Raw genomic sequence first — 12,485 nt, forward strand, 5'->3', positions numbered from 1 at the left:
CATAGTTTTAGGCTAAGGGGTGGTAGATTTAAATCAGAGATGAGGAGGAATTACTTTTCTCAAAGGGTTGTGAATCTGGAATTCACTGCCTCAGAGTGCAGTGGATGCCGGGACGTTGAATAAATTTAAGGAGGAGATAGACAGGTTTTTAATTAGTACGGGGTTGAAAAGTTATGGGGAGAGGGCCGGAAATTGGAGTTGAGGCTGAAATGAGATCAGCCATGATCGTATTGAATGGCGGGGCAGGCTCGAGGGGCTGAATTGCCTACTCCTGCTCCTAGTTCTTATGACAGCTGAATACTGTGCACCCATATGGACCTCAAGTCATCACACCAAACTCACTGACACACAACTTCACTCAGCAATGAGGATAATCTCTAGAACTCTGAGATCAACTCTAGTTCAGTGGTTACCAGTGCCTTAAATATCACCTCTCCCTCCATTGGACCAGATGAAGCAACATGAAGAGAAATAACTCATCTTGGCAGCAACCTGGATGTCTCCATCCATAGAGACCTTCAAGATCTCTCCCAGCTCAACACACGGCTCTACAAAACCCCGTCTGGACATGAATTGAACACCTCCAACTCCATAACACTGATGAAATCTGGAGGAAAGCTTGGACAGAAAATACTCTCCCCAATGAACACATTGTCTCCAACCCAACACTTCAACAGCCAGGCTTCAATCTCCCCCAGAGCATGTGGACAACCCTCAATAGAATATGGAAATAGCTGATGTGGCCACCTAATGTACAAGTGGCACTGCTAAGTACCAAGTAGCAGACTATTGATGCAATATAAATGCAGCCTAACATATCCAGAAAACAACAGGCAAATTACCCAGTGAAAGCTCACCCAATGAGAGGTTAGTGGCTGGATTCCCCTTCTCTTCTGCTGGGTACATGCATAGCCCACTGAACTATACAGACTGTTACAGACAGGAGGGGCATTAATTTAAACAGCCCTGATTTCTCCTCTCACCACCCGCCCATAAACAGAAAGGTGTTTTTGATTTTGATTTCCCCCTTTATAAGCAGTGGAGTATTTCCCAACCCCTCAGTTTTGGTGTGATCCAATTTCTATTAATAACCCCACAGCAAACTTGAGACCGGGTAAACTCAGAGGGCAGAATTTTGCCGCTGGCGAGAAGGGGGCGAGGCCCACTCGCCGATGCATAAAATGACATGGGATGACGTTGGGCAGAACCCCCGACATCATCCCGCCCCATTTAAATTTTCAGGAAGGCGGGGGCACAGCCAAATCAGCTGTGCGCCCACCGACCTGTCAATGGCCAATTGAGGCCATTGACAGGATCATTGAAACAATTAAAAGACGTGCCCGTTCAACCTTAAGGTTGGCGGGCAGACCAGGAGCCCTGGCGGGCAATAGAAATAATATGAAACCTCATCTACCCGCACAGGAAGTGCATAATGCTTCTCACCAGACATCACGCTGGATGGGCCTTAATTGGCCCGACCACGTAAAATGGCGGCAGAGCCTGCTTCTCCGGCAGGGATTGGCTCCCCGCCCGCTGGAGATTGGGTGAGGCCCGCCCACCCAGCAGGCAGAAAATTCTGCCCAGGGGGTTAGTTTATTCGCACACACTCGTACGTGGGAGGAGAGTTGCAACATACAATAAAAGAGGGGGATAGAGAAATAAAGATTTACGGGGCAAAGACCACAGAGAAAAGAATTATTGTTTCATGTGAGTCCAGAGTCAAAGTCCAATGGTGTGTTCCTTCACAGAGATCAGCAGATTGAAAACTTACACGATGGGATAGGTACGCAGAGATGAATTAGTCTTGTAGCTGATAGTATAGAAATTCAAAGTTTGAATAGAAACAGTGTAGATAGAGGCCAGGCATTCACCTGGAGTGAGCCCTTGTTCTGAGCTGCTGCTTGCTAGGAGGAAGATGGCAGTACAGCAAGACAGTGTAACTGGTTGTCCCAGCTGGTTTGGAGAGGGGGGTGGGGGGGGAAGGAGAGGGTCATGTGACTCCCACTCTCCTCTTTGACACAGGGATCTATATTCCCTTATCTGGGTTCTTGAAATTCTTAATGTTTCAACCACTAAGAATTTGAAAGGAGATTGCAGGGTCCTTCATCCTAGTAGACTAGTAGTCTCCAATGGCTAGGCCTGTTTAGGAAATGTAGATGGTCTTTGTATAATTTCCTTTGAATCTGGGTTCTGCAGCACAAAGGGTAGTTAGCATCTCTTCAGAGATAATAAGGTGTCAGCTTCTCTGATACTGCCACAGACAGCTCCTTTTGTTGAAAGTCACAGCCAGACATGGCTTCAGGCATGCTAAAGTCTTTGCTCAGTTTTTAGGAAGCTATAAAAGTCTTAGCTCCATTACACAGACCAAATTAATGTCAGGTGTATGCCTGGCCTGGACTCAAACAGCAGAGTTCAGCATGTGAAATGGTAGCACAACTGCCGGTTGTACCAATGTCCTTGCGTTCAGGAGCTGAAAGGCAGCCAGTGTTCCTCAAGCTGATTACTATTTAATGATCCCAGCTGCCTTTGTGTGTGTTGAAAGCTAGTGTATCTGTGTGTCTATGTGTATGCTGGTGTATTTGTGTATGTGTTTGTAGAGGCAGGACCGGGTTTGGCTGTGATGCTGCTCACAGTTGAAGCCGTGATCTCCCAGTCCAATGCATGAAGATCAGCCACATCAACGGCTGTTGGTTTCAAGACGTGTACCCGACCATGAATCTCGACTTTCAGGCCTCAGCAAAGGATTACAAGATGAGACTGGTCATTACTTATTCATTTTTTGACGCTTGAACTAAACTCATACATAATTTCACAACAAAGTCTTCCTACTTTTCAACTGCAGTGTTCCATAAAACAGAACTAACTCGAAACACACGGCTGCTACCAAAGTTAGTGACCAAACTTTCGTTAATAATCAAGAGATAACATCCCTTCACTTGCACTTTTCGAAGACATATGGTATTTAGTGTTTTGCACAGTTTCTCTACATTTAACAATCTTGCTGAATGAGCCAACATTATATAATGTGGGAACAGGGCTGTATATTACCAGAGTTGTTGTACCGTTAACAACAATAAGTGTTATTTAGGTAAAAGAGTCAAAATGGAAGCCCAGACAGCAACCCAGTAGTTGGGTTGGGATTATCGGTTGGATAATAGTTTTTATCTCTTTTTTGAAATGATCAGGTTGCTTCAGTTTTGCTTCTAAATCAATGGGGTTAAACCCCACTCCAGCGACTTGAGCACAAACTGAAGGCTGACTCTTCAGTGCAGGACTGAGGTACTGTTGGAGGCGAAGGAAGTGTTAAACTGAGACTCTATCCGTCTGTTCAAGTGGGTGCAAAACATCCCATGACAGGTTTTACAAGGAATAGCGGGAGAGTTCTCCCAGTGTCCTGACTGATATTCCTCCTTCAACCAACTCCACTAAAACAGGTGACAGTGTTAATTATCCCAGTGGGGGCTTGTGCGACCTCCATTGGCCCAAACCGGCTGCATATGTTTACAGCAACTAGACCACATTTTCGAAATCATTAATCGGCTGTCAATCCCTCGGGGGTAACCCGAGGATATGAAAGGCGGCATAAAAATGCAAATTATTTCTTAGAAAGGACATCTTTGTAGCGTTTTGTGCTTGTTAAAGTGGGGGGTAGCAGTGAAGAACAAAATGTTGTTCAACCAGTTGGAGCCACTATTCAAAAAGAATGAATGGGTTGGACCCGACCCGATAACCATCGCAGCTGCTGCTACCCACTAACAACTGTTAAATATGAGCTCCAAAGCAACGCGTCCAACACTACCAGATCCACATTGCTGCCCGGGACTTCAGAAGTGTTCTTAAAATAAATAATTCAGCATATCAGAAACGCACCTTTAGCTGCTGAATAGCAGCATAATCAGAGTGGCTTATGTTTTTAAATACTTTTATTTTGCTGTTGTGTCCTTTTCTGGTTATTGACGAAGCCGTACATGGTGTTAAAGAAAAAAAACAAACTTTAAAACGCGCGTTTCTTCCGCCCGGAGTCTAAACGCCGCTTGCTGCATCCTGAAATGTTCGGAGACTTGAATCGGGATCTCTCTGAGAGAGTGATCTCCGAACATCTTGTACGTGCAAACCATCAGATTGTGTTATGAATGCTGCTGGTGACGGAGCAGTGCGATTGGGGGTGGGGGGCGGTTGTTGGCTGCTTTGGCAATTTGTTTTGAGTGGGAGTGAACCGTTTTTGATGTACTTTTCAACGACAACAAGAAGACTTCGGTGTACCAATCGCCAGGGCTCTTTTGCTCACTCGTAAACTGGGAGGAGCAAGCGAATGTTTACAGATCAGTAACCCCCTTCTATAAAAGCTGGGCTCCTGACAGGAGAAGCCAAACGCTGTCACATCCCCGAGTCCACTTCTGTGTGGGATTCCCAGTCCGTTCAGCACCATGGAGAGCGACCGACTACTTGCCGCTATCTGCCTCTCTATCCTCCTCTCGCTGGTTAGCGGCACCGAGAACTCGGACCTGGAGACCAGGGCTCTGAGAGATTTCTATCCAAAAGACCTATATCCTTCCAGCGAAAAGGAACTGGTCAGTTTTATTTGGGTTTTTATTTTTATTTTTTTGCCACTTTGTTCCTTAACAAAAAGGTTTCCTGAGGGAGCTTTAGAGGGGACTGAGTGAGAATCCTGTACAGTTTAAGATTCAGAATTAGAACCGTGTGACTGTTAACCCAAAATCAAATTGCCACGGATGCTGAAGATCTGAAATTAAAAAAAAACAGAAAGTGTTGGGAATATTTATCAGGTCTGGCAGCATTTATGGAGAGAGAAACAGAGTTAACGTTTCGGGTCTGTGACCTTTCATCAGAACTCCTTTTTTTTTATTGGACATTTTAAAAAGGTGTTGATCTGACTTTTTTTTTTCAAAGTAAAGAGGCACTAGGAGTTAAAGTAAAGGAACTATTACCTGAGCAAAGCGGCGCTGGAATAAAATGATTTGAGATTGAAGTCACGATGCTCCGACCAGCCTGAGTGTGGGCCAGGTTTGATGGTCAATTCTTGTCTGCACGTTTCATATAAGTAGCTGTGGGAGTGGGGGTTAAAATGTTCTCACGAGCATCCCCTTTATGGTAGTATTACAGCCCCCCATGTTCCAAATGACTCTGGAGGGGGGGATCTAATGCATGTCGGGTGCTGGTGATCAAACTGATTAGATCAAAACGCTTTGAAGTACTTATTTGCAAGGAGTTTATCTGTTCCCACCAAATGTTTCAGCAAGCCCTGTCTGATCTGACCCACAGCTCGGAGCGCTGCAAGAAGTTCTGGAGAAACTGCAGAGTAAGCGGCTTCCCGCCTGGGAGAAGAAGTTTGGACAGGTCCCACTGGTAAAGTCAACCTGTTTTTGTTTCAAATGTCTGTTTCGATCTTTGTAGTTTTCACTGGCAGATTCTTTTTGGCGTCGTTTTCAGGTAGAAAATGGGCTGCAGCTCAGTAAGAGTGCCCGAGGAGGGGGAGTACTGTCAACATTTCAGGTGGGGCTGTCCCTAACCCAGAGTGTACACCGGACAACCCGAAGCCATTTTCCCTCTGAGACACGGACTGTCCTGAGGCGCCTTTCCTGCTTTTGAGGTCTTTCCCTTTTTTTTTTATCGCCTGTTAGTCGGCTCTGGTAACTGGTACTTGTGGCCAAAGGGATTACGGGAGGGAAGTGCCAAGTAACCGCCCCCCAACCTGTGATACGGTCACCCGGGTTGAAACAAAGAAAACATTTCTTCATTTAGTGTTTCATTCATTTCTTCATTCTTCGTTTAGCGTCCGACAAAAACTGAGGCAGTTTTAACTCAATCCCGGTCAGTCTGGAAACTGAGGGGATCGGGTACAACCGCCTTCACATTCTAATATTACACCCTCTTGACTTCAAGGCTGAGGTGGGTGACAATCTCCCTCTAAAAATGCCCACTGAATTGAAGGAGATGGGAATGATCAATCCACAAGAGATCAAATCTCAATTTCCACCCCATCGCGTCACTTGTCTACCTACACACTGCACCACCAATGAGACAGGGGCCAATTCTACAGAAGGGGTAGGATTAACAGACGAGAAAACGTTTGTAGACAACCCTGCTGCAGAATAATATTTCCTATCCATTTAGTTGACTAATCGCTCACTAACCATGTCAATCTGGAGATTCTCTTTCATTTATTCTGGTCGGCTTCATGAGTTCCAGATCCAATTTGGGATGATACAGTTCAGTGATGACTGGAGATTTATGGTTGATGTCCAAGTGTCTGAATTGACTCGACTGTCGTTGTATTCCTAGAAAATGTAAAAGGGTTTCGTGTTAAAGTATGTAGCATCCTCCCTCTATAGCCCCCTCAGAGGTGTACAGTTTTACCATGACCAGCATTCCCCATTCACTTCAGCGCATTGCCAGCAGACAGACAGCAGCCTGGGTCTCCAGCCACTGAATTACTTTTTCCAGTAACTGTCCCCTTTTGTGCAACATGTTACTCCACGTTTTTAGGGAAACATTGGACGGTGCCTGCTACCTGGAGTGTTACATTTGACCTCAGTGCCCCTATGTTGAGAAAGGAAATCCAGTCAGTGTTCCTGCTCCGAATCCACTGGGGTGGATTTTAGAGGAGGGCAGGACCCGGCTCTGTCGAGGTTCCTGGCCAAGACTCACGCGAATAATGAATGATTAAATGACAGCAAGGCGCCTGGAGCCCTAAGAGGAACAACGATAAAACTGGTGATGAAGAAAATGCCCAGAGAGGAAATAAACACTCTGGAGGTTGATTCTGTTAGAGCGTTCATCTTTTTATGCTCATAATATTTCCCCTTAGACTGTTAGAGGTTCAGGGTTAGATACCAGGGCTTTAAACACAATTGCATTCTTTCACTTTATCTTAACGCAAGAGGGTTCTTACATGAACTGAACCCTGAAAATTCAGTTTGGTAAAGCCGTGTTTGATAAAGGTGCATTGCGTGCAAAAAGGAGCTTTCTCATTTAAGTATGACCTGATATTAATATCCTCCGATCTTGCAGAAGATTTAAGAGATGGCAGGGAGTTAATTGAATATAAATCATGTTGGAACTTTGCGGCAAAAATGAAGGACTGACTAGATAAAGAACAAACTTTAAATTAAACAAAGTACTTGGTTTACCTCTCAAAAAATCCTCTTTCAAATGAATGAGGACCTGTTTTAAATTATCCTCTCTACAACAATTTGATCATTTATTATAGGGACATATCCATGCACAAGATTGTGCAATATTTCATTCTAACAAGGACAGAAAACATACCGTCTTCAGTAACATGTAATTTATTCTTAGATATCGATTTGCATGCTTGCTATAAAGATCTGAAGGAATAACTAGTCTTCATCTGATCAATTTGAGGTCAATGCCATTATGCTGTAGTTAGGACTTGCCACCATCTGTGGCCTGAACAAATTTTTACAAACTTGAAATGAAACAGAAATTTGCATCGAAGCAAAGTGTGAGAATTTAACTTTGTTCCCCGTCCCCGTTGAGAATTGGCTGGAGATTTAACTGTGCGACAGATTACATCTGATCCGTGCCTATTCTCCAGCATGTACTGCTGTAAGAAATAGAGGAGCAGGAATAGGCCATTCGGCCCGTCGAGCCTGCTCCGATATTCAGCAAGATCATGGCTGATCTGACGGTGGCCAAATCCACTAACCTGCCCCCACCCCCTTTACCCATGTCCCTAGGCTCCCCTGTGTTTTTTTCATCATAAAAGCAATACTGGGTGGAATTCGGGACAGTTACTGTCTCTGTCATCACTCCACTCAGTACAGACCAGGAATCAAAGTTGTGTCCTTCATAAACCCAAATTGGCAGGAACAATAATGGCATGTGAATAATGTTAATGTGCAAATCACCCAGCAACTTCTTTCGAGTACAATCACAGTTCTTGGTTTTCCAGGAATGGGACATGAACCCACAACCCTCTGATTTAAAGGCGAGGGTGCTATGGACTGAGCCACAGCTGATTGAGACTTGCCCGTAAATTGTAAATCACCACAAATTGTTGGACAGTTTGTGACACTCGGTCCTTAGTCTTGCTCCTTAACCTCCCCATGATGAAGGTTTAGCCCATGAATTTGGCCATTAAACTCCTCCCAGAAAGTTGCCTGGTAATTAGCAAGTTCCCTTTTAACAAAGTGATCGTTGTTATCCAAAAATAAAATACTACAGATGCTGGAAACCTGAAAGAAAAAGGGCAGAAAATGCTGGAGATGGTCAGCACCTGTGGAGAGAGAAATAGAGTTAATTGGCCGGAATTTTATAGCCCGCCGCGGCGGGGAGGGAATATGGCGAGTCATTCGAAATTCCATTGACTTCGGCGGGACCTTCAATCCCGCTGCCAGCAAATTCCACCCTTGTGTCAGAATTCAATAGTTATTATTGACTGCAAATAAAACTCTTTTACCTAGAAAGCCAACAATTATAGGTGTGGAGTCTCATTCCTTCAGGTTGTGAATTGTTTTAGGAGGTTTTTTTTTAAATGTAACATTTTAATTTTTTCTTACTTTTCCTTTCTGTCTTTTTTCCTTTTAATGTTTCTTCCTTTTTTTTCTCTCTCTTTTGGCACCTAATTTGACCTCGAATTCGTCCACTCCAAATTTCCTTCTCCTCAATCTTGCCTGTTTATTTCTCAATTCTGAAATCTTTCCTTGGTTAAGTAGATAAGACAGCTGACCCCGTTCTTCACTGAGGTCCCAGATGCCCCATTGCTTGCGCTGCACCTTTATCCGCTCGATACTTCCAGCAAGTTCCGGCGCAAAAAGCAATTTGAGCTGAAAAGGTCTAACCGACCGCAGGACCAAATGCTCCAATCCAGGAAAATCCACTCCTGTGTTTTCCTTACGCCGGTCCAGTTGCTAAGTGTAATATCCAGCCTTGATTTGAAAAACGCAGCCCTGAAAAAAAAATCTCTGGTTCAATCTCCAGTCGATATGGAGTTAAATGATCTCGAAGTTTCAGCAGCAGGGGTGCTATAGTTGTTGTTAGCATTCCCCAGGCTAGAAAGCGAAATAATCCTCCTGGCGATTTGTCACCCATTAACGCAGATGGGAAGTGGACCTTTGTGTACTGTATTTGACTGCGATAGCCTTGCAATGGGATAGTGGGCAACACCTCTTAAGTTCAGATGTGACTTGTCTGAGATACCGGGGAGGCCACTCGCGTCGTATCCGTGTTGGAGTTAGAACAAACAACTCGACTCACACATGAATACCGCACAGAATCCTTCCACAACTTTGAAAAAAAACCAAAACTCCCCATCAGCACAGCCAAGATTAAATTGTCTTGGTTTTTTTTAAGCAACTGATAAAATGTCAGTGATGTAGATGAACTGAGCAATGTTCTGATAGTCAGCTAGTGTCCGAAATAATTCAACAAGCATCAAACTACAACTGGTGGGCTTGTTTGCTTTCTCCTCACTGACCTGAGATTTTGTCAAACAATTTGCAATCATTTTTTCTTGTCTTACAATTGAAGGTTTATTGGCTGAGGAATGGTTGTGTTTTGGTCCGATTTCACACCCATTTAGGGTCTTAAACTCTCCTTGATAAGAATCACTCTGTAAATCTAGATTCCTCTAAGCTATCCCAATAATGTACTTTGTCTTCATTTTCAGAAGCTCATACATCCATTTCTAGCTTCACCTCTACCTCCTTTTTTAAAATGCTGCTTAATACTCAACTCTTTGACTACGTTTTTGGTCCTAATATCTTGATATGGCTAAGGGTCAAATCTTGTCTGAAGACCATAAGACATAGGAGCAGAAGTAGGCCATTTGGCCCATCGAGTCTGCTCTGCCATTCAATGAGAACATGGCTGATCTGATATTCCTTAACTCCACTTTCCTGCCTTTTCTCCATAACCCTTGATTCCCTTACTAATTAAAAATCTGTCTATCTCAGCCTTGAATATACTTAACCCTGCCTCTACAGCCCTCTGCAGTAAAGAATTCTAGATTCACTACCCTCTGAGAGAAGAAATTCCTCCTCATCTCTTTCTTAAATGGGTGACCCTTACTCTGAGATTATGCCCTCTGCTCCTAGACTCTCCCACAAGGGGAAACAACCTCTCAGCATCTACCCTGTCAAGCCCCCTAAGAATCTTATATGTTTCAATAAGGTCGCCTCTCATTCTTCTAAACTCCACTGAGTACAGGCCCAACCTACTCAACCTCTCCTCATAAGAAAATCCCTCCATACCCGGTATCAACCTAGTGAACATTCTCTGGACTGCTTCCAATGCCAGTATATCTTTCCTTAGATAAGGGGACCAAAACTGTTCACAGCATTCTAGGTGTGGTCTAACTAGTGCCTTATGTAGCTTTAGCAAGACTTTCCTATTTTTATTCTCCATTCCCTTTGAAATAAAGGGCAACATTCCATTTGCCTTCGCTATTACCTGTTGAACTTGTATGCTAACTTTTTGTGATTCACGCACGAGGACCCCCAAATCCCTCTGTGCTGCAGCTTTCTGCAGTCTTTCTCTATTTAAATAATATTCAGCTCCTATATTCTTTCTGCCAAAGTGCATAACCTCACACTTTCCCACATTATATTCCAATCTACTAAGTTTTTGCCCACTCATTTAACCTGTCCATATCCCTCTGTAGACTCTTTGTGTCATCCTCACCAATTGCCTTCCCAACTATTTTTGTGGTCATTCGCAAACTTGGCGATAGTACATTCATTTCCCTCAACCAAGTCATTAACATATATTGTAAATAATTGTGGCCCCAGTACTGATCCTAGCACTCCACTAGTTACAGGTTGCCATCCTGAAAATGCCCCCCTTATCTCAACTCTCTGTCTTCTATTAGTTAGCCAATCCTCTATCCATCCTAATATACTAGCCCCAACACTATGGACTGCTATCTTATTAAGTAGCTTTCTGTGCAGTACCTTATCGAATGCCTTTTAGAAATCCAAATATATTATGTCTACTGGTTCCACTTTATCTATCCTGCTTGTTACCTCCTCAAAGAATTCAAATAAATTTGTCAGGCATGATTTCCCTTTCATGAAGCTATGCTGACTCTGCTTGATTTATATTGCATATTTGTAAATGTTCTGCTATTACATCCTTTATAATAGACTCTAACATATTGCTCCTGTGAAGTGCCTTGGCAAATAAAGATGCTATATAAATGCAAGTTGTGTCATCTTGTAACTTTGCTATTATTATTGCCCCGTTACTGTTAAATTGTACATAGCCTTAAACTGAACCCAACTGGAAATTAATTCCAATTTCTTGGAAGTCATTTGCTTCATGAGCTGAGAAATCTCTGTTGTTGGAATCTGTGAACAAATATTTTGATGTTTAATGGTAGCAGCCTGGTTGGATGAAATGCCCCATTTATATGCTGTTAATTATATGTAATGACGTCCAATATATATAAATGCAGCAGCTTTAAATTGCATTGAAGTCTCTAACCAGTAAGTGCTTGTCTTTGTCAATTTCCAGTGTGATGTTGGGGAACAATGTGCTGTGAGAAAAGGAGCCAGGATTGGGAAACTCTGCGACTGCCCCAGGAGTTCTGGCTGTAACTTCTTCCTGCTTAAATGCTTGTAGAGAATCCAAGAGATTTAATAAAATCACTTCTATTAGGAAAAAGAGAAAATGAAGACATCTGCTGGACATATTTTGCATACAAAAAAATAGTTAGTGCTTCGCAGACTGTCATAGTACATAGAACCGTTCCTGTACAATTGCCTTGTTCTGTCTGTGTTTGTGTCCTTTGGAAAGACTGAATCTATTATTAAATATGTTATCCTGGTTTTCTTAAAGAAGTCTGTCTGGTCTCTAGATTTCCATGTTTTGGTACAAGAATAGCCAGTTTTGGTGCAGTATAACAGGCTGTAGCATTGTCTGCCTTGAAATAAAATGGTCTTTCCTTTAAATGTCAGAGATGTCGTTTATCCAAACACATCTGCCACATTTTAAAATGTTAGGTCAGCTCACGATCATATTGTAAGATGGATTTGGCATCTGCCGCCCATATTAAAATGCCCTAATACAACTGAGAGGCTTGTTCAGCCACTTCTAAAGGAAGACAACAGCAACCATACTGGCATGGGAACTGGACTCACAATGTAGACCAGATTGGTAATGACAGCAGATTTCCTTCCAGTAAAGGATGGAGGGGAAGTAAAATGTCATTCTGCAGTGAACATACCTCCCTGAGTAGTATTAAATGGGAGAGCTTAAATGAGCAGATTGGGTGTCACTTATAAAAAGGGCAAGGCAGATTTCTCAGCCTTTAAACCCATGGAGAGTTTAGCTTTGTTTGAGCATATTTCTCTATGACAATACATACTTGGTTTGTCTTGACTTTTGCCCCCCCCCCGTTGGTTCTCCTCGGTCCACACACCTTAAGAACAGAAGTACATAAGAAATAGGAGCAAGAGTGGGACATTCGGCCCCTCAAGCTGCTGCACCATTCAATAAGATCA

At 43.2% G+C, this 12,485-nt stretch overlaps 1 protein-coding gene across 1 annotated transcript; it reads left to right on the forward strand.

Moving 5' to 3' along the window:
- Positions 1-4,403: 4,403 nt before the first annotated feature.
- Positions 4,404-11,930, forward strand: LOC144669916 (cocaine- and amphetamine-regulated transcript protein-like). Its single transcript, XM_078532201.1, has 3 exons — positions 4,404-4,571; positions 5,284-5,367; positions 11,497-11,930. Exons 1-3 carry the CDS (start codon positions 4,428-4,430, stop codon positions 11,602-11,604), a joined length of 336 nt encoding a protein of 111 aa, XP_078388327.1. The 5' UTR covers positions 4,404-4,427; the 3' UTR covers positions 11,605-11,930.
- Positions 11,931-12,485: the final 555 nt, after the last annotated feature.

This window comes from Cetorhinus maximus, chromosome 30 (genome assembly GCF_964194155.1).
Source record: "Cetorhinus maximus chromosome 30, sCetMax3.hap1.1, whole genome shotgun sequence".
In the NCBI taxonomy this organism is placed as follows: domain Eukaryota; kingdom Metazoa; phylum Chordata; class Chondrichthyes; order Lamniformes; family Cetorhinidae; genus Cetorhinus; species Cetorhinus maximus.